This window comes from Cnephaeus nilssonii (genome assembly GCF_951640355.1).
Source record: "Cnephaeus nilssonii genome assembly, chromosome: 4".
NCBI lineage: Eukaryota > Metazoa > Chordata > Mammalia > Chiroptera > Vespertilionidae > Cnephaeus > Cnephaeus nilssonii.
In genome coordinates this window covers 87,567,118-87,589,547 of record NC_137075.1, presented here as the reverse complement: position 1 = coordinate 87,589,547, position 22,430 = coordinate 87,567,118, and the positions used below count along the sequence as shown (strand labels likewise).

The 22,430-nt window shown below is 37.9% G+C and overlaps 1 protein-coding gene across 3 annotated transcripts in view; it reads right to left on the bottom strand.

The window, feature by feature from the left end:
* Positions 1 to 482: 482 nt before the first annotated feature.
* Positions 483 to 22,430, bottom strand: part of YLPM1 (YLP motif containing 1) — a 66,681-nt gene continuing 44,733 nt past the window's right edge. For 2 of the 3 annotated variants that reach the window (XM_079769893.1, XM_079769894.1), the window contains 14 exons: positions 22,335 to 22,427; positions 21,910 to 22,105; positions 21,306 to 21,424; positions 20,043 to 20,197; positions 16,815 to 16,877; positions 16,409 to 16,528; positions 16,044 to 16,220; positions 15,873 to 15,956; positions 15,504 to 15,587; positions 13,941 to 14,021; positions 10,655 to 10,706; positions 5,384 to 5,514; positions 1,109 to 1,290; positions 483 to 868 (listed from right to left, as the gene is read on the bottom strand). In XM_079769893.1, coding sequence (XP_079626019.1) covers positions 1,144 to 1,290; positions 5,384 to 5,514; positions 10,655 to 10,706; positions 13,941 to 14,021; positions 15,504 to 15,587; positions 15,873 to 15,956; positions 16,044 to 16,220; positions 16,409 to 16,528; positions 16,815 to 16,877; positions 20,043 to 20,197; positions 21,306 to 21,424; positions 21,910 to 22,105; positions 22,335 to 22,427 — 1,502 coding nt within the window. In that variant the 3' untranslated portion in view covers positions 483 to 868; positions 1,109 to 1,143. Of the gene's footprint in view, positions 869 to 1,108; positions 1,291 to 5,383; positions 5,515 to 10,654; positions 10,707 to 13,940; positions 14,022 to 15,503; positions 15,588 to 15,872; positions 15,957 to 16,043; positions 16,221 to 16,408; positions 16,529 to 16,814; positions 16,878 to 20,042; positions 20,198 to 21,305; positions 21,425 to 21,909; positions 22,106 to 22,334; positions 22,428 to 22,430 lie in introns of those variants that run through there. The other variant, XR_013813463.1, reaches the window with a different exon arrangement.

The following is a 22,430-nucleotide window of genomic DNA, read 5'->3' as shown; positions in this document are numbered from 1 at the left end:
CAAGTTCAGCAGTAAGGCAACAGGCTCCCGAGTTCCATGGAGTACATCAGTGCTGGCCACCAGGTGTCAAAGTCAGAGCAAGGAAATAAAAACATAATAGCATCAAGGGAGAAAGTAAAAGGAGGGAGGGCAGGAAAGAGGGAGGGACAAAGAGAGGATCAGAAACTAAAATAATAAAACATCATGTGACAGAACAGATGTACTCCAGGGAACAGGTGAATATTTGAAATTGTCTGTACTAGTCTTTGAGATACTCAGATAAAGAAACCAGCAATAAAACAAAGGTGAGTGTTTTGAACATCACTGAGCCTTCTGTTACAGCATGCACCATGGAATCATTGAGCTACTTAATATTCAATGGGGATGAGGTTTGGGGATGTTTGGCTAGCATGTAATTGGAACACACCATATTAAAAAAGCAATAAACATAAAATTAAGAAAACAAGAGAAAGGGGCCCATGCTGTACAGCCCAGGAATCTCATTGGCTTTATCATGAAAGTTTATTGTTTTTAATCCTAGTACAATCAGCTACCAGTTACATACAGTAAAAAACAAAAACAGCCACAAAGCAACGATGATAGATAGTCCGTGACATTGTACAGTGGAGAAAATATTTTCTGTCAGAATCCTCCAGCAGATCCCCACCTGCTTCCAGCAGTTAAGCTATCACTCCCACCCTCCCCAATAGTTTTTAAAAAATTAACATCTTGCTTAGGTACAGCAAGATCCTAATACCTCTTGGGGACACTGAAGAACTTTAAAAAACTAAAGCAGTAGAAACAAAACAAAAACTGAACCGTGGAAGCAAGGTGACACACAACGAAGCTCCAGGAAGCCTTGGCTTCAGATCACCTCAAAGCGAACCATCTGGAAGGAAAAGAAAAGGCTGTCACGCCAGGGAAATTCAGTAGACCTTAGCATTTCAGTGCTCCACTCCTTCACAAATCTACAGAATGCATACTTCCTTTTAGAATAATGTTTTATAAATGTTGGTAGCTGGGATATACTTACTCAATACAGAAGCATTTTTAACAAAGCATGCTGTCTACTTTATCTCAAACCCTTCATCAACCACACAGCAGGACTTGTATGACTATGTATCCTTACCTTAAGAAACAATGACTTCGTTTGAAAACGAAGTCTCATATATATTTGGTTCGATTGAGGGCTTTTTCAGCCAGGTGACCACTTTCATCTGTGATCTTCTCCCAATCAGTCTGTCCGACCACAAAACCTATGGCCCTTTTCCTATCTGCGTCCTTCTTTTCCTCCAGGTCTGCCCATCTCACCTGGAAAGAACATAGCATTAGGCTGGGCTTTAGGAAAAATAAATATGCAAAAGGTCTTTCTCCTCTCTGAATATTTCAAGAGAGAGGATAACTAACATGAAGCCAGTTTAAAAAATTAGAAATTAACTGGAAGAATTGGAGAAAGGCAAATTCTTAAGTTACAGAAAGAACTCTCTAGTTAATCACCAAGTCCTAACCATTGCAGCTCCCAAACAGTTCAGCTTTCAGCTCAGTCCTGCTCCTTCCAACTCCTATAACTCATTTACTGACCTGTTTTTTTTTTGTTGTTGTTGTTTAACCTAAAGTAAGCACTAACCTGCATTCTCACTCCCTCAATCCATTCTGCTAGAGTGCTCTCCTTAAAAGACACAGTTGTGACTCTCATCTGTTCTGAATCCTTCCCCAACGGAATAAAATCCAAGCACACAGGATCCTCTGTCTACCCTTCTGCGGCATCTCTGGGCAGTGCCTACAGAATAATGACTTTCAACTAGAAATGGCTTCTTAAATGTCACTGTCCCTCCTCGTTTTCCTAGAGGTACTGTTATTGAGATTTACAGTCTCAATTTTTTGGCCATTTATCTTAACTATTAGCAGAAAAATGTTAACACTGAAAATTTGGAGGTACGTATATTTCATCCACTGTCACTAAAATATTTCTAAAACAAGTGAGTTCAGCAAATAAAACAAGGGATATGTTCACCTTCCACAGTCTTCAAAGAAACAAACTGAAAGTCCACTTGAGCTACCATTTTATACCCAATTAAGCAAGAGAAACTTTTAAAAAATAAATTACATTTTAAAACCTTACCATTTTGGTAAAATTTGAATGTGATCAATTCTACTAAATGACCTTTTCTTATAGTGGAAGTTAATCCCAGGAACCTGCCTAGTATTTGTAAAAAGCTGAGTTATAGAAATCAAGAGAGCCCAGGAAAGGAATGAACAATGAATTCTGTATTCCTTGCTACCTGTCAGATCTCCTGGTGCTCTGATGTTGATTTTGATGAGTGGTTTGAGAGTTAAAACTATTTGAAATGAGGTGTGAGGCAGGGGTGGAGTTCAAGTGGAGCCACTTTAAAAAAAAATAGAATAAAAATTTCTCATTTGAGATTATTTGTTACAAGAACTACACCAAATTATCATTCCCAAGAAGAGTTATTTTTATTCTGTTGCCCCAACCTTAAAAGTGGAATAAGAGGTGTCAATACAAGTAGTTCCCAGGTGGAGCTGAGCACATAAAGAAGGCCACTAATCAGATCTCCCTTCCCCAACTCCTCAAGCTACATAGACAACGGGGGAGGGGGGCCAGGGGTTAGGGACTGTAAAGTATGTGTAAGAGCTTTGAAACCTGGAGTTCTCTGTAATGGCGTCTACCATAATGAAGTTTTATTTTCTTACAATAAGTGTTCTTTCACTAGTAGTGTACTGAGGAAATTCATAAAAAAGCAATAATGTATTAAGAAATGATACACAACCTCATTCTTAAGTAACGAAATGTAAAATGAGATACCTTTATTTCACTTATTAGATTGTGAAACGTTTGATAACAGCACTGTGGGGGCAAGTATGGAAAAATAGGCATTTACTGACAAGAGGGTGTATAAATAGATGCAACCTTTCTGGAAAACAATCTCACAATATCTGTCAGAAATGATAAATCATATTCTATGAGCTTGCAACTTTAGTGCTAAAAATCTAGGGAAATACTATCAAAGACATGCCAATACATATACTCCACGACTTTCACCATAGTATTTATATTAGCAATAAAATGAAAACAGCGTAAGTATCTACCAACAAGGTACTGGAAAAATGACTGACTGTACAACCAAATATGGCATGCAAGGAAGCCATTTAAGTAGGTACTTATATAGAAAGATGGACAGATTCGCTGGAAAAGGCTTATGCAGATCATCTATCTATCTATCTATCTATCTATCTATCTATCTATCTACACACACACACACACACACACACACTAGAGGCCCAGTGCATGATTAAATCATGCATGTGTAGGGTCCCCTAGGCCTAACCTGCCATCCAGGCCATATCCACTGCCCCGCAAAGCCTAGCACGCTCCGCGGACACTGCTAGCAGCCTGCTCCCCGCTTTTGATGGCAGGGGGTCCGCTGGTGCTGGAGCGGACACACAGCTCCCCGCTTTCGATCGCGGGGGAGCTGTCTGTCTGTCCGCTGGTAAACCAGGCCTTTCGAAAGCCTCCGGCGCGGCAGAGGCTTTCGAAAGGCCTGGTGCCGGAGCGGACAGCCAGCCAGCTCCCCCGCTTTGGCTTTCGATCGCGGGGGAGCTGGCTGTCTGTCCACTGGTGCCGGAGCGGACAGACAGCCAGCTCCCCCACTTTTGCTCCCCGCTTTTGATGGTCCGCAGCAAGACGTGGGCTCGCTGCCCCAGAGGCCCCTTCTGTGCTGCAGCATAGCCATGGCGCAGACGCTGAGCTTACGCCGCCCCAATCAGCCACCCAGGCCACGCCGAGTCCCGCCCCCTGCGCCTCCCGCTGGCCCAATCGTGGGCGTAGCGGAGTGATAGTAATTTACATATTACCCTTTTATTATGTAGGATATAAAAGCCGAACAACAAACCGACCGGAACTGGTCGCTATGACACGCACTGTGGCAGCCAACCAGCCTAATCGGGGCCCCAATCAAGCACCCCCACCAACCACTTGTGGCCCCTCCCCCCAGCTGGCCAACCTCCCATGTCTCCACTCCAGCCGGTCTGGCCCCCACCCGTGCACAAATTTGTGCACTGGGCCTCTAGTATATAATATGATCCCTTTTGCTTTGTTACTTTGTTTTGAAGGATATACACAAATTTTGTCACTTTTACTGAATTTGGTATCTATGTGGAAGACCTATCCAACTTAATTTCTCTGCTCCCTTTTATAACAAACCTTCTTCAAAAAAGTTGTCTAGCCTGGCCGGGTCACGGTTCCATTCCCATTCAGGGCACCTGCCTGGGGTTGTGGGCTCCATCCCCAATGGGGACATGCAGGAGGCAGCTGAGCAATGATTCTCTCTCATCATTGATGTTTCTCTCTCTCTCTCTCCCTCTTCCTCTCTGAAATCAATAAAAATATATACATAAAAAAAGTTGTCTACATTTGCTGTCTGTACTTCTTCATTTCCTATTCCTTCTTCAATCTGCTCCAAACTGGCTTCTGTCCTTCAACTCTCAAAGAAAATTTGACTGATTGTTGATCAATCATCAGTGATCTCCATGTGCCAAATTCAATGGTTATTTCTCTGTTCCCAATGTACCTGTCTTCTTTGTATCATTTAATGATGGACTACTCTTTACTTCTTGAAACATTTACCTCTACCTGAAACTTCTAAATTTTGGAGTCCTGAGTCCTATTATCATTTCTAACTTAACTGGTCCCTCACTGAACTTACAATTTTTGACTCTCAAACTTATGGCTCTTCCAGTTTTTCTCCAATTTAGTAAATGGCACCACATACATGGAGTACTTATGGCCAGAACCAGAAGGGCCACCCCTGATTCTATCCACTACTGGACTCTCTACAGCTAATCCATTAAGAAGTCCATAAATTCTCTTTAACACCCTTCTCAGCACCTGGCTCTTTTGCCCCATGACAAAATGGCACAAGGGGCCACACCAAAGTCCTTTAATGTTGATAACATGCTAGTCACTTCTGTTCTCCATTTTTAAGTTACTTGTACATTTTGAGCCGATAATTTGTAAAATCTGACTCATTTTTCTGACGTGTAATATGATATAGTATAAACTACATTGCTATAAAAAAAATAGCATTCAGCCCTGGCCGGTTTAGCTCAGTGGACAGAGCATCAGCCTGTGGACCCAAGGGTCCCAGGTTCGATTCCAGTCAAGGGCACATGCCTGGGTTGTGAACTTGGTCCAATGTGCAAGAGGCAGCCAATCAATGGTTCCCTCTCATCATTGATGTTTCTATCTCTCTCTTCCTCTCTGAAATCAATAAAAATATATTAAAACAAAAATATCATTCATATGGTTACCTGTTTATAACTTTCAAAAACCAGATGCCCCAAAAGGACCCTTCATCCGCTGGAAGTTAGTGACAAAGTCTCTTACCCTCTTCTTCCCAGGCTCAGAAGCACGAGTGTCATAATCATCAGGGAGCTGAAGATAATCTTCCATTCTGCTGGCAATTGCCTCCCAGTCACGTTTCCTTTTAGTACCAGTTCTCAAGCCATCCAACTTGTCTGAGGGACAAACACAGAGCCGCAGCATTAAGGAAGAGTGTGAGTTTGCGCATGACACACAAACAAGGGAAAAGAAGGCTGGAACACGGTCAGAGGGCACATCCACATTTCTGAGAGCAGCATTACTTGAAGATCCAAACTATCTTCTCAGCTGAGATAATATCAAGTTCTGTGCAATTTCATTATTTATTTGATGTTCATACTGGCAGCCATTACATGATGTTAGTTTAAGTAACAAATATGGGTAGAGCAAGAAAGGCACTTGTCTCATGGCCTCCTTGTCCTCCACGCCACCCTCTACCCCAACACAACACTTCAGCTCTAATGTTCTCAAGGAAAACGCAAAAAACGCAAAGTTGGATTTAAAAAAAAATAATTTCTTCCACTTTTTTTCTTTAACACAATGTTAATACCACCCATTTGACCTGCAATCATGTGTGATACTGTGTCATATGAAAAGTAGTACCAAAAACTTAATGAGCCAAGCTAACGTTTTAAAAAGTTTTAGATGAATAGTTTCTTGGGATTTTGACCTCTGTGAGAAGATTCACTATGAGTTATTATTTCTGAGTAAGTTGACTGCACAAATCACCACTTTCTTTGGTTATACCATGTAGTACTGTTGACCATTTTGAGGCTAAGAGCTAGTCAGCCAAAGTGACCAGAGCTGAATTTTCTTTCTGAATCCTCAATTTTGTAATGAATTAAATGATAGGAATTGCTGATTCAGAAATTATGAGATACAAATTTAGGGGTCTTCAAGAAGAACACACGATGAAAATGTGTGGTCTTTTGTTTGTGTGTGTGATCTTTTTTATTGGTTAATACTAATTTTGATTTCTACATGTGAAATATTATGAGTTATATATTTTAGTTACGTTGAAGCACTAAACTTTTGAATCATTTGTAGTTATATAAACACACTATTATTAAGCAGGTCAATAAAGGAAAACCTAAATACTTCAGGACACTCAATATTTACACTTCATTAGACTCCATAAAGGGTGCAGAGTATATATAATAGAAAGCTGTTAGGCGCCAAGTTGGAGAGAACTTGATATGAAAAGTACAATGGAAGCAGTGGCAGAAGAGAGGGTAAGTTTATGCGTCAAATGTAAAAGTTTCACACACAACTAACTGAACCATACCATACAGGCTACAAAAACCAGTAAGATTTTGCATACTTGGCAAAGCTTTATTTCCTAACGTCTCCCCCATAAAAGTAATAGTATTTAAAAAACCAGCAAGGCAAACTACAACACTTTACAAAACTCAGGAAATTTTATCATATCACTTTGGAAATTTTTTTACATGGATGAGTTAAACAGAAAGTCTCTTAACCTCTGTAAATCACATGCTGTACCAAATGGCTCTATCTACATGTATATGACAGGCCATATTATACAGGATCTTAAAAAAGTGACCCTTTGATTGTACAGGGACATAGTATTAGAAAACCAATGAAGTCCCACAAACCATAAAACTCTTCTCAGTTCAACAGTGTAGAGTATAACCAGAAGAGTAGGAAGCTCTCATACACTTTTTATTAAATAAACTTCAAAGGATTTCCAAACTTAATAAGATCACCTGTGACATTAACGTACTTCAAAGGAAAGTTTCACATATCAATACCAAGAATAAGTATGGCCAAGCAGCAATGCAGAAGGACAGTGTGAAAACTGCAAGAACATTTTCTCTTACGCTGTGTACATGACAGGCGTTACAGACCAGGCCTTCTCCATTTGCAACATGGAAGTTCAGAATATGTAATCTAGTCTGAACACCCTTGTTTGTCATGTTTAATTTGAAATCTCATAGTGCATATGTTTAAAGTTTCTTTCTTGGGCTGAAGAAAAGTTCATAACTCTTCCACATGGCTTCCTGGAAACCCAAACACACATGTATGGCATAAGGTGAGGGGAGAGGAATCTGGGGTATTAGTTACAGAAGACCACTGGTGTCCAATACACTCATACTTATGATTTTCAGAGGTTTGAGTTTCAAAAGATGAAGTTTAATATGAAGATGAAGGTTTAAATATCCAACCTGACTGGTCACAGAATTTTACCACATCTTCAAGACAGTATATATTATTATAGAGCAACAAAAAAATTTAGAAACACCTATGTATTTTCCAAATAAATGATGCTTCTGAACATTTGTTTATAGTGAACAATACAAGGGTTATGTGCTTATACAAATCATAACTGCATTCCAATTGTGAAGAGATGAAACTGCCTGACAAATAGAAGGCTAATACACAATAACTCATAAGCAGAGACAAATGACGGAGATGAGAAAAGCAAAAGGACTTGATATGCAGAAACCTAAATCATGTCATTGGAACTTAAGTAGCTTCCAGGCTAAATTCCAGCATCTGATGTGCATTAGGGTGCCTGGGTCTCAGATGCAAAGGCGTCAGGTGTGACTGAAGAGGGGACACAGTTTTCAACAACTTTATGATACTCAGGCCAGATGTAATGCAGGCCAGTTCTGAATGTTTCTAAAATTACACCACTTCTAATTTGCAACACTCAAACAGAGGCTGAACTGTATATTGTACTTAATGAACACAGATCAAGAGTCTGCAATGAGATTTAACACACTCCTTGAAAGATTACAGATGAGTATTTTCTCATTGGCAGACTCATTTGTGAATCAAAATTCCTCACTTACAAATTCAGCTCTTCTGGCTCAATGCGACGCTGCTAAAGCTTACTGTTTCCATCCAGCTTAATCAAGTTACCATGAGTAACATAAGAATGTTGGTAAAGTACTCAAAAGAAAAAAAATTGTACCTGGTAATCAAATTTACTGAATTTGTTATGGTAAGGAAGGCAACATAAATAGGCTAATTCTCAGACAAAGATCTTCATATTTTAGAGAAGACTCTTCTTTTCAGTTGGTCCCATGGGCCAATCTCAAAGAAGCAAGCACTCTCAAGAATGCTCACACTCAATTTGTCTTCCTCCACAGGTAGATTATGTCTCAAGATAACAAAGTGGTGCAAGAAGCAAGTCATTACATGAAACATCAATGTCATTTTCATTAAAAATAAAAACCCAACTGCAAACATGTTAGAATTTATTTTCTAGTTCATTACTAGATCTTCAGTGCCTTTAATTGAAATGGTTTATTTAACAAATCCATTTCTGGAATTCACTATGTAGCATTTTGTCTTTAAAATGGACTGAATTTGTATAAAATGTATTTTCTGAGAAGCAAATGGTAGACAGGCCAGAATTTTTTCCAGAAATCAATACCAATATTAATAGCTTATTTTTTTAAAATATATTTTTATTGATTTCAGAGAGGAAGGAAGAGAGAGAATTAGAAACATTAATGATGACAGTGAATAATTGATCGGCTGCCTCCTGCATACCCCCCACTGGGAACCAAGCCTGCAACCTGGGCATGTGCCCTCACCAGGAAACAAAACGGAATCAAACCATGACCTCCCACTTCATAGGTCGATGCTCAACCACTGAGCCACACGGACTGGGCAACAGCATATTTTCTTGAATCATTACTACTAAATTCCATTTTCCTTTCTCTTTAAAAATTAGGAAGGAAAACAGAAAATAGATGAGCTCAAGTTTAAGGCCTCTGGTTACATGCTTATTTAAATATTTATCACTTTTATAATCCCTTTGTCTCTTTATGACTTCTCTTTGCCCTCAAATATAAACACTATTTAGAGAACCAAAAAAGAGGGACATGATCTTTATGGTCTTACAGGTTATCCTAAAAACACAGAACTTCCAACATTCTTAATCTAATGTCAAAATAAGATCTAAAGCATTATTATTATTATTAAAAGTAAGTTGTGATTATTATTATTTTCCTACATATTTAATTGCATTTAAACACTTATAAATGCTTTAAAAGTTTAGGAAAGAAGATAGATGGTTATTGTTAAGATTTCCCACAGAGGGAAGACTAGTGGAAGAATAAGTCAGTAACCACATACAATTTTCACATGACATATATTAGGAAAAATTCTAGACTTTATACAAAGTAACTATCCCAATAATACAGTAATACTACAGTTTATGGAATTATCTTTTGACATAGGATCTGGTCAACATCAATTGCAAATGTCATCAGTTGGGCAAAATAAAAGGCATAGCCTATGAGATTGTATGTAAAATGTACACCCTCTTATGTCAGAAACACAATGTGCCCCAAACAGTGAAGCAGCTAAATGACTCAAATTTATTCTATGATTTTATGATCTTTAGATGGTTACTTAAGTTCTACAATAATATTATGATAACCAGGAAGAGAAACATGAAGACCGACAACCGTACTTCATACATTGGTAAGGTCTATCTTCTCAAAAAGTCCTTATCACACTTTCTTATTTATTGTCATATCTTAATCCACATGTTAAATGATTCTCTTTAAGTAAGGTAAAAACAAAAACAAAGAACCCTGAAAAAATGTTTTGAAATAGTGGAGGAAAATCCAGTGGATATGCATGATTTTCTGTTGGCAGGTAACTTCACACTAAGCAACTCCAATTTTTGATTTAGATAATCATTTTAACCAGTTAACCTTGTAATCTAGCACTAAAGGCAAGTTGAAGGAAAATATAAGTGGAATCTTATAAGGCAGGCTCTTCAAAGACCTAAATTGTGTCTACCGCTCCCCACCTAGAAACTCTAATTTATTATACAAGGAAAATAACTGCCCTTTAATTAATTTTTAAGCTTCACTATTTATTCTTACTATTATTACTACACAAAGTACTCACAATCTGGTTCAACGTTGGACTGCAGTTAAATACTCTTTTAGAAAAGCAGAAATCTCATTGGCACTAACATTTCTGATTAATGAATTAAGAATGAATTTCAGAAGTGACAGTATTTTATTACTAAATTTATTACATATCTCCATTTACTCTAAAAACTTTAAGTGGTATTGAAGATTCCTTTAAAATGCTCTTCTTTCACTTTGTCACAAGATATAACTAGTTAAACTAGTTATGAAAGCTAGCAAAACAGACTGGGGATGTAAGGTAGGCCAAAAGCTTGGTTTAAGCAGAACTTTTGGGGAATTTGTTCTTCTTACAGCAGAAAGATCTATGACCATTACCATCAGGTATCACATATAAAAACAGGAAAAAGGAAATACCCACCTAGCTTTGCCTCAGATGTGTCCATCTCCCATTTGCTTTTCGGAATGTAACCCTAAATTGTACACAGAGAGAAGCTCGAAGGGTTAGAAAGAGACACATACATGCATATCACTTTTGAACTGGAAAAGCATTAAAATTGGGAATGGATTCAGCTTCCACTCACTAGTTATAAATATATCTTTAGGGAAAACACAATCTCATTATCTTTGAAGAAACTGAATTTCCAAATTCATAAATCTGCAGTGCCCAGATTTCAGAGTAGTCACTTCAAAATAGTATCATGAAGGCGCTTAGAGGCAGCTACAGTTCAGGACACACAACTGTAGTCTGAACAACAGCTGTATAGTAAATAAGTTGAGAATGTATGATAGTTACTGTGCTAAAATTAATATCATTCAGAGTAGCAGAGGATTTCTAATACTAGCTAGGTTATTTTCTCAATTCAATTGTTATTCTCAAGTGATAGTAGGCATGAGGTCCAGAGTGTTTTTCAAGATAGTTACTTTATAGTCCAGCATAATTTTAAATATTCAAGAGAAAACTTGGTATCACTGAACACAACTATGAAGTTCAACTTCACTTTTAAACGACTCCATCCACTTAGCAGTAGATCTTACAAAGGTTAATTTTACTGAATCGACTTCAGAGCATTTCTTTTTTGTAATCTGGAATCTGATGATTATTTCTGATGTCTTCTAAAATTACATTTTCCTATTACATGAAAAACCAGAAATTTCCACAGGCAATTTATGTCTTATTTAATAAATGATGGGTAGTTTATTTCAAACAAAGTCCCATAAGATTTTCAAATTTCCCAATGTACCTATTTAACTATGTAGTAATCCTTTCAGTTTATAACCTGGCAAGTAAATGTATGCCTTTTTTCATGTAATTTACCATGATTCCCCTTTTCCTTCATTTGGACTCTGTTCTCTGTTAGACCCTACCATATAGAACTTAAATACTAGGACTTATAATAATACAGAACAGATTCAACAAAGGTGTCAGCATCATCTTTCAAGAATAAATATATCTCTTGACTATTGGGAATGTTCAATTTCATAATATAGACTGACACACAGGTAAGTTGCAAAGTATGTTGAACATTTCATGACAGTAATATCTGTGTAAGAGTTTAATAGAGCATCAATCATTCTTCCAGGAAACCTACAGGTCTTACACATTTTTAGTCTTTAAGCCAAATCAATCATTCAATTTCAACTCATTAGGCAGTATTTCAGGTTTATAAATTATACCATCTTTTTCAAATACATTTTAAGAACAAACCAAGACAAAACTATGCTGAAGTGATGGTGTTAGAAGTTAATTAAATATTGATGAAATTTGTACAAGTTATACCTCAAAAATCATCTGAAAACCTTAAGCATCATTACAATAATTATAAATTCTGAGTCACATCAACTAGATTCACTGAAGCACTAATGAAGGCAAAATATCAAACCAATTATCTCTCTTCCCCGCCCCAAATTTCTCTTAACCAAGAAAAGTTTGGCTTTCCCCCAGCTATAGTAATCAATAAGTACAGAGTACAAAATGCAAAGTTTATTGAGAATTTCAGTAAAATGGTCTGAATGACATGAGATTTGCTCTTAACCCTTTGGTTAAAATTCACCAAGAATCTTTTACTCTTGGAATAAAACCCAGTAATAGAAGATCTGGACTCTGCCTTTTTGAATGGGTTAAGAGAAGTTTTATAACAAAGATACGCAAAATAAGAATATTAGGATCTTTTACTCTTGGGATAAAACCCAATAGTAGAAGATCTGAAATCTGCATTTTTGAGTGGGCTAAGAGAAGTTTTATAACAAATAAGCAAAACAAATATATTAATTTCTCCCTGCTGGAACCACACCCTGTTCTTACTTAAAACATCTTCTCACTGCTTAAAATGTTAAGCCACTTGGAAATAAAAGAGGTAGTCCAGCAGGGTAGAGTCCTAAGGCATCCTTGCCAGCTTTCTGATATAAAAATGTAGTATTACAATGTGTTTTATTTTTAAAAATTAAAAGTTCTGTTTTGACCTAAGCAAATCAGATGTTATGAACCAAATCCTGAACTGAATCTCCACAAAAGAAAAATGGACCTTCAGAAAGCTAACATTACAGACTTCTCACACAATCACTTGCTAGTACACACGCTGCAAGTAGCTAATGAGGTCAATAGCCATATTCCAGAACAGCGTGGACCTTTAAGTGAGTTTCCTGCCTACATTTTAGCTCATATATGCCAGAATACAACCTAATTAAGAAAAATACTTTATTTAAAGTAAAGAAAAACTGAGACTCAAATGCCATTAACTTTAAAGCTTATTTTTTAATCCACATATGAAATCTAGGAACGTAGAGGCACCATCTCTATATAAACACACAGTTTCTATCCAGAGTCCCCATATCAGACATGGGTTTAATAGGACCACTCCTTAAAGAGCCTGTATTCTCTGGGAGGTAGGAATCATGGTTCTTGCTTTGTATATTTTCAGAAGAATATGAGAAGCAGTTTTAGCAAGGGCTGAAATATTAAGTAAACCAAATAATACTTTGAATTTAAAAAGCAACACTATTTCAAGGCATCACTAATCTCTGTACCTCATTTACCAAACACAGAAAAGTAACATAACTCTATAGGTCACATATTCATGATGACAGAGTAAGGCAAACATCTCTAAGACGTATGATCAAAAGCATTTACAGGAGATACAGAGGAACTTTGAACTCACACTATGTAAGCCTCTAATCAGCCTAAGCAAAATGCATTGCCTACACAGTCAAATAATTTTCCCCATCACTTAATAGAATAAAATGCAGAAGAACAAATCCAGCAGTCTATGGCAACCCTCTGCCTCCTCCTTCAGTAAGTTTTCTGCCTCAGTTGACAGAAACTCAATTTTTGAGATCTTACAGCAAAGAAGAGACAATTATGCATATGAGGTAGGCTGTACCAGATATCTGCTGAAGTGCAAGAGTACCCTTTGATCTGTAATTGATTTTCTTAAAACATATACTCCCCTAAAGCCACCCACAAATAGATGAATGAATACAAGGTAAGTTTCTTAGCATTCTTAAAATTTTCTTGTAATACACAGTAGAGGGTTCTTTTGATAGGAGAAAAATAAAAAATATCCAGAAGTCTCCTTGAAGATGATTATGGAAACTTCTACCACTAAGGTGCACATCAACAGTAATAATCTGACCATTGATCTCAATTTAAACACCTAAGAATTTTAATAAAAAGACACTTTGTTCAAAGTGGTTGGTCTGTCTCCTACCAGTTCGTTTTCCTCTTCCTCTGCATCTTTCTTTTCTTCCTTCTGTTCTTCGATATTTGCATCAAAATCTTCCATCTCTACCTACACCACCCCAATAATCATAATAAAAAGAAGAGTTAACATTTAAGAAAATGTTGATTCCCTCATTGAGATCTGAAATGAACACAGTTGCCCAGAGAGAGACAGCACAGAATCACTGTTACATACTAATTAATTTTTAACACCCTAAACTTTAAAATACACTGATAAAAGGCAATAATATTCCTGCCTTTCATTTTTCTGGGATTTTTATCTTTACAATTTCCTATGAAGTGGAATATAATGATCTGTCCTACGTTGATAATTATCTGTTTTGAATGCCTATGAATTACTAAAATTTCCTTTAAGAACCTTTAGCAAGCATTTTTCTAATCAAGTAAAACACGTATATGATCCAAATTTAAAAATGCAAGGTTATAGTGAACAGTAAAATGACAGTAGCTTGGTCCAGAATGGGAGCAACGCAAATAGAGAGGAGATGGATTAGAGAGGTATTTATAAGGTGAAATCTGAATATGAACTGTATAGGAGGTGATTCAGACTTCTAGTTTTGTAAAAGAATGCCCTTGTTCTTGGGATACCTATTGAAATATTGAGGGGTGAAGGGTTATGAGATTTGCAACTTCACTCTCAAATGGTTCCACAATAATAGGGATAACAATCCTATATAAAAAAAGGTTAATATGCAAATAGACCGAGCAGGGGAACCGAACAACCGGTCACAATGACATGTGCTAACCACCAGGGAGCACATGCAGAACATGGCGGGCATCGGCCGCGGCAGGATGGTGGAGCAGGTGAGCGGGGGCGCCAGACCAAGGCAGGGCGCTGGTGGCTGTCATTGGGGTGAGCCTCTGGTGGTTACTGAAAATTCTTTGCTCCTATGCGCCGCGGTCCCGCCCGGAGCTCGCACCTGCTGCCGGTGCGGGCCCCGGAACTGCTGTTCATACCCGCTGCTGGTGCCTGGTGCTGGTACCGATCACCTGGTGGCTGCCGGCTCTGATCGCCCCTCAGGGCTTCTCCACCTCCCCCTGCTCCTGAGGGGTGATCAGGGCCGGCAGCTGCCTCTGGCACCCACTGCTGGCGACAGCCCCAACCGCTCCGCACCATCAATGGGTACAAGTGGGGCTGGCGCCAGCAGTGTGTGGAAGCGGCAGCGGGGAGAGTGGGGCTGCTGGCAGATAGGGGACCAGGGCCATGGTGGGAGGGTCCGGGTGGGGGTGTGAAGAATGGGCTGAGACCTGCCCCTGTGCCCACCGCAGCCTTGCGGCCCACAGTTCCTTTCAAGGTGCACAAATTTGTGCACTGGGCTCCCTAGAAGTAATAATAATGAGGAAAAGAGGGAGAATATTATCTATATAGAGAAAAATGTGGCAAAATATTAATAACTGATGAATCTCAATCATAGTTGTATAGGTGTTCTTATATTATCTGTGCAACGTTTCTGTAGTTTAAATCTTTTTCAAAGTAAAAGGGGTAAAGAAGGGGTCATTTTGCACTGCCTTTGAGGCAAAAGACCCTCACCTCTTCAATAGCAGCATCTTGCAACAAAGAACGAATGTCCAGACGCATCATATGACGAGGTGCAGTTTCCCAGTGATCAGCCATCTATTGAGAGATTCAGAGGGTCAAGTTATCTCTGTAAACTATTCAAAGAAAGACCAAGGGAGCATCCAAGACAAATGAACTAATGTTGTGAAGTCTAACAGGCTAGCTCCAGGCAGAACTAGGCCATCTTTTTCACTTAGATACAAAGGATAAGAAACATTTACTAAAGTAGATAGAAAAGATATTTTGAAAGTAAAGGGGATAAACAAGAAATTCCAGACATCATAGATGAGATAGCCTAAATAAAGTTTAAAATACAACACCTTCTATGTTTCAAAAAATCACCTTGTTTATTTCTTTAAGCTTTCTTCCATGAATATTTCTCTTGCCACAAGTCTGGTTATCTGCACTCATTTCAGCCAAATACACCTAAGAAAGAATGCATAGTGATTAGGCAAACAAATACAGCAGTTACATGATAACATAAAGTACTCAAAAATTATTTTAAGTCTGTACCTCAAATCCCTTGGTTTTTGCTGCACTCCAAAACTGGTCAAAATGTCTAACTCTGTCATTGATGGCATCCAGAATGATGAAAGGGAAAAAGCCATCATCCAGAGTCTTTTTGAAAGTTTTGAACATGCTGGTGCGATAGGTCTCCTCCATCTCAGCTTCATATTCATATTCCATTACCTAAGATCCACCAAAAGAGATATGGAGTTAGCAAAAGCAAAGAATCATCCTACACCTCTTCCTTGGTCGGCATCTGGATAGAGATGCTGAGTACTAAAGTTTGTGTTAAAAAAACAGAAAACTCTTTCTTTTCTCCAAAAAAACCATACTTCTCCTTTCACTGTTAATGAATTAGGATGTAACCATACCTTCTTTTTCACTTTCTTTCCAGAATCTGGATCTTTTTCTTCTTTTTCCACTTCAGTGATGAAGTAATCATCCAGGCTTAGAACTCTGGGTGCAGGTCCTCCAAATTCTACCTCCTTATCCTAAGAATCAGATAGTCAATAAAGTTAGAGAACTTATTAAATAAATTAATGAATGTTTACACTAAAGTTCCTTCTTGTGGCTAAATAATATGCAATCTTCTGGTGGTTTCAAATCAAACAGAAGCAAAAATATTTGTCTAAGCAAACCAAAATTTATATGGGGCAGCCTCTACCTATGAGCCAATAAGAATGGATCAAATGGGAAATTCTGTATTGATAAATGCTGCCTGGTAAAAAGACAAGCAGCTAATAAAAGCAACTGACTCTTTGGCTTTTCCATACTCACTCGAATAAGTTTTGCAACATGTGTCTTTCCACTGCCTGGCAATCCTCTCATTATAACAACAATCTGAAACACGATAAAAAAAAAAAAAAAGAATCACTCAGAGAAGATTTTTTTACAATAAAATCTTATAGTTAACAACGATCTGTATCATTCTCCATGACAGACCACATGATATGCCATGAAACAAACCTTAATAAATTTGAAAGAATAGAAATAATATAAAGTACTATGACTACAATGGAATAACAAAGAACAAGAAGAAAAATAAAAAAATACTTTGAGATAAATAAAAATGAAGACAGCATACCAAAACTTATGAGATGTACCTCAAGCTGTGCTCATAAGGAAATTTATTAAGAAGAAAAATCTCAAATCATAACCTAACCTTTTACATTAAGACACTGTAAAAAGAAGAACAAACTAAACCTAAAGCAACCAGATGGAATGAAATAATAAACATTAGGGCAGAAGTTAATAAAACGGAGAACAGAAAAACAGTAAAAGCTGGTTCTTTGAAAAGATGAAAAAAATTGACACACTTTTAGCTAGAGTGACAGAAAAAAAGAGAGAAGACTCGAATTATTAGAATAAAAAATGAAAGAGGAGACATGACTGACAACCTTACAGAAATAAAAAAAGGATTATAAAGGAATACTATGAACAATTATAGGCCAACAAATTCAAATTAGATCATGAAATGGACAAATCTCTGGAAAGACACAGACTACTGAAACCGATTCAAGAAACAGATAATTAGAATAGAACTAGGATAAGTAAGAGATTGAATTTGATATCAAAAACTAGCCACAAAGAGCACTGGTAGAGTGGCTAAGTTGATTGCAGTGTCATCCTGTACAACAAATGGTTGGGGGTTTGATTCCTGATCAGGGCACATACCTAGGTTGCGGGTTCAACCACTGATTGGGTGCGTACAGAGGCAACTGATAGATGTTTCTTTCACAGTGATGTTTGTCTCTCTCTCCCTCTCCCTTCCTCTCTCTAAAACATATCCTCGGGTGAGGATTAAAAAACTATCCACAAAGAAAAGCTCAGGCCCAGATGACTACAGTACATTATTGAATTCTAACATTTAAAGAAGAATTAATACCAACTCTTCACAAACTCTTCCCAAAAATAGAAGAGGAAGGAACAATTCTCAACTCATTTTATGAGGCCAGCATTTCAAATCAAGCAGATAACCTGGATACCAAAACCAAATACATCACAAGAAAATCACAGATATCTCTTATGAATATAGATGCAAAAATCCTCAACATAATACTAGCAAACTTAATCCAGAAACATATAAAAAGCATTGTACACCAAGTGAATTTATCTCAGGGATATAAATTAATATCTGAAAAGCAATTAATGTAATATATATCAATATAATAAAAAACAAAAATACACACAATAGAGTAAAATAAAAAATCATATCTAATAAAAGAGCAATATGCAAATTGACTGTCACTCCAACACACAAGAAGGCTGCCCCCATGTGGTCAAAGATGGCTGCCCCCATGTGTACACAAGATGGCTGCCACAAGATGGCCAGCAAGGGAGGGCAGTTGGGAGGGACCAGGCCTGCAAGGGAGGGCAGTTGGGGGCGATCAGGCCACAGGGGAGGGCAGTTGGGAGGGACCAGGCCTGCAAGGGAGGGCAGTTGGGGGCGATCAAACCTGCAGGGGAGGGCAGTTAGGGGTGACCAGGCCGGCAGAGGAGGGAAGTTGGGGGCGACCGGGCCTGCAGGGAAGGGCAGTTGGGGGGCGGAGACCCAGGCCTGCAGGGGAGGGCATTTGGGGGTGACCAGGCCTGCAGGGGAGGGCAGTTGGGGGTGACCAGGCCTGCAGGGGGTGGCAGTTAGGGGTGACCAGGCCTGCAGGGGAGGGCAGTTCGGGGCAAACAGGCTGGCAGGGGAGCAGTTAGGCATCAATCAGGCTGGCAGGGGAATGGTTAGGGGGTGATCAGGCTGGCAGGCAGAAGCGGTTAGGGGCAATCAGGAAGGCAGGCAGGTGAGCAGTTGGGAGCCAGCAGTCTTGGATTGTGAGAGGGATGTCTGACTGCCCAGTAGGATCGGGCCTAAATGGGCAGTCGGACATCCCTCGAGGGGTCCCAGATAGGAGAAGGTGCAGGCTGGGCTGAGGGACACACACCCCCGTGCACGAATTTCGTGCACCGGGCCTCTAGTAATATAATAAAAACAAAAGCCTTAACTGACACAGAAAAAGCATTCAACAAAATCCAACATCCTTTCAAGATAAAAAACATTCAACTAATATAAATGGAAGGGAACCTCCTCAACCTGATAAAGAGCACCTACTGAAAACCCATAGCTAATATCATACTTAATGGTGAAAGACTGAAAGTTTGCTAAGGTCAGGAATAAAATAAGGATATCCACTCACACATCTACTACCCCAAGCAACTAGGCAAGGAAAAGAAATAAAAGGTAGCCAGATTAGAAGGAAAGAAGTAAAACCACTTCTATCTGCAGATGCCATGATCTTGTGTATACAATATTCTAACAAATCCACTAAAAATCTATTAGAGCTAATAAATGAATTTAGCAATGTTTCAGGATATAGGATCAATATGCAAAAATTAACTGAATTTCTATACAACTGAACAATCCAAAAATGGAATTAAGCCTACTATATCATAACATTAAATGTGAATAAATTAAACAATCCAATTAAAAGGCAGAAATTGTCAGACTGCATAAATAAACATGATCAACCCAACTATATGTTGTCTATAGAAGACATACTCTAGATTCAAAGACACAGATAGATAGAAAATAAAAGGATGGAAATAGATATATCATGCAAACAGCAACCACAGAAAATATAGATGCAAATATACTAATAATAGATGAAATAAATTTTAAATGACTTATATACATATACATCAAAATATCTGATGAAAATGTCCACTGCCAGTTTATTAAAATGGAATGTAATTATTATGTAATATAAGATAAAATTAAAATGTATACATTTGGAGGTCACTAGGAAAATTTGCCAAGCAATTAAGCTCTAACTTCTGAGATTCTATAGGGTAGGTAATTTTTTAGATTATATGATACAATGGAGATGGTAAGATGCCTTGAATCTCATATTATTAGTATGTCACAGAAAAGTAGAGAAATTCTATTCAGGATATTAAATTTAAAAGATCTCTTGTCAACTTTTGATTTGCAAGAAAACTAATCAACTACATAGGACTCACTCTCTCAGGTCTGCTCTCTCGGCCAGGGGGTTTCAAAATATCATCCACATTCTTAGATTCAGGTTTCTTCTCTACCCGTGGAGCTGGAGGTGGCTGGTGGCTTAGTGAAGGAGCTGGCAGGGGCATTCGCTCCTCTGGGTAAGTTCTTCGTTCTCCTAGAATTTCAGCAGTTGAACGAAATTACTACTTGTGTAGTAATTATTTAAAATTTTAACTCTTTCCACTCATCCTAAGGTAATATAATTCATAATGATCTGGGAGCCACCTTTAACCTTAATTAGAAAATTTTTAAGTAATGAAAACCAAGAAAATGAAAAGATTTAGATATTATTTCAGGCAAACAGAATGTTTTGAGAAATTCTCATTTCATCCTTATTTGTACTAAATTTAGGGAAAAAGTTAAGCAACAGGACATAGAAGAATAATATATACTTACTGGATGGTCCCAAGTATGACTTAGAGTTTGTCTGTAACTTCTGCTTTACAGTTTTAAGAACAAGAGTCACCAGCTTAGAAAAGTTTGTTCTTATAAATAGGTATACGTTTCGCCCTAGCCAGTTTGGCTCAGTGGATAGAGCATCAGCCTGCAGGCCAAAGGGTCCCAGGTTCAATTCCGGCTAAGGGCACATGCCTGGGTTGCGGGCTCGATCCCCAGTAGGGGGCGTGCAGGAGGCAGCCGATCAATGATTCTCTCTCATCATTGATGTTTCTATCTCTCTCTCCTCTCCGTTCCTCTCTGAAATCAATAAAGAAAAAAAAAAAAGGTATACGTTTCTAGTTTAAGTGGAATTTATAGCAGTGAAAAATTAAAAGCAACCTAAATGTCTAACAATAAGTCTTCTATTTTATCCACTCAGTAGAATGTCATAGAGCCATTATATAATAGATTTATATGTGGAAAAAATATATAAAAATGATCAACAGGAATAAGCACAATAAAGAAATTGTATTTATATTTTGATTATAACTTCATTAATATGTATGTGAAGACAGAATGAGAGGAAAACATACAAAATTATAATAGCTGTGATTTGGTGGATGGTGGGATTATAAGTGATTTTGTTTCTATTTTCTAAACTTTTAATAATATAAAAAAGCAATTTGTTTTATTTTATTAATTACATTGCTATTTTTATGATAATGCTGCCATGCCTTAGAAACCTGAGTGCATTTTACTCTGTAAATTTAAATCCATAGCTTCAATGGGAAGCATCGGTTGTTGGCATTCTCAACATCTTTATAGTTAATAAGGCACTGCTCTACCTCCAAACATGGATGGTCCCTCATAGGCTGGTCGGTCAGACTTTCGGTCATAGGATGGTCTATCAAATCCCCCTCTTCTGGATGAAGAATGGTCTTTTTTGTCTCGATATGACTGAGTCCTAGAAGGTGTAACAGGAAGTAAAGTTGGGGGGCGGAGGTAAGTAAAAAATAATTGGAGATCTCTGTCTTATAATGCAACACCATTACCTGCCCAATTTTCTCTAAAAGTAGTTACTACACATAGTCAATATTTATATTTTTATTCTGCTTTTCCATTTAGATCTCCCTTGCATAGACACATCTAAAGAGCTCACAAATTGCAAAAATAAATTGTTTGCCTACTAATTAAATAATGGCTACACCTTTATTGACAATACTATTTCCTTCCTTTTCTGGTTTTCTCCACCCATTTCATTTTCTGGAATTTAAGCTAGCAAAACACAAGCATCTAGTTTCCTGAAAATTGGTCTAGAACTACTCTTTCCTCTCCAAATTATACAAAAGAAAGAATATGTCACTTACTAAATTTCCTTTAGACACACTGACTTTTGTTGAACTCAAGTATATGGTTAATTACCTGGCAAAGTTATTTTTCATAGCATACCTATCATCTCGAGGTCGGCGTTCTCTGTCAAATCTATCCCGGTCATAGTCAATAACACCACGATCCCGGTCTCTGTCTCTGTGTGTCTCTCGATCCCTTTTGAAATCTCGATGATCTGCCATGACATTGCTTTGACGATCAAAATAAGGCTCACGGTCTCTGTCTCTATCATAACGATCACGTTGGCCTGCATGCTCTACAAAAACAATTAGTACAAAATAAGAACAATACCCTTTTTTCTTAAATAAAGGCAAAAAAGTACAAATCTAACTTTAGAACTCGTATAAATTGTTGCCCTAATTTCAACTTATAAATCTTTTAGCTATATTAAAAAGAGGCCCAAATAATCTTACCAAAGGGAAAAAACATGTGATAATTAGGTCCTAAAAGTTTTTTAAAAATACTGCTCTCTCTAGGACTCCTACCTGTCTCAAAAGTTGATCTTTCAGGTAATGGATCTGGGCGCAGAGTTATTCTTTCTCCATAGGGTATCTGTTCAACTTTGTTAGTGGACATATCTG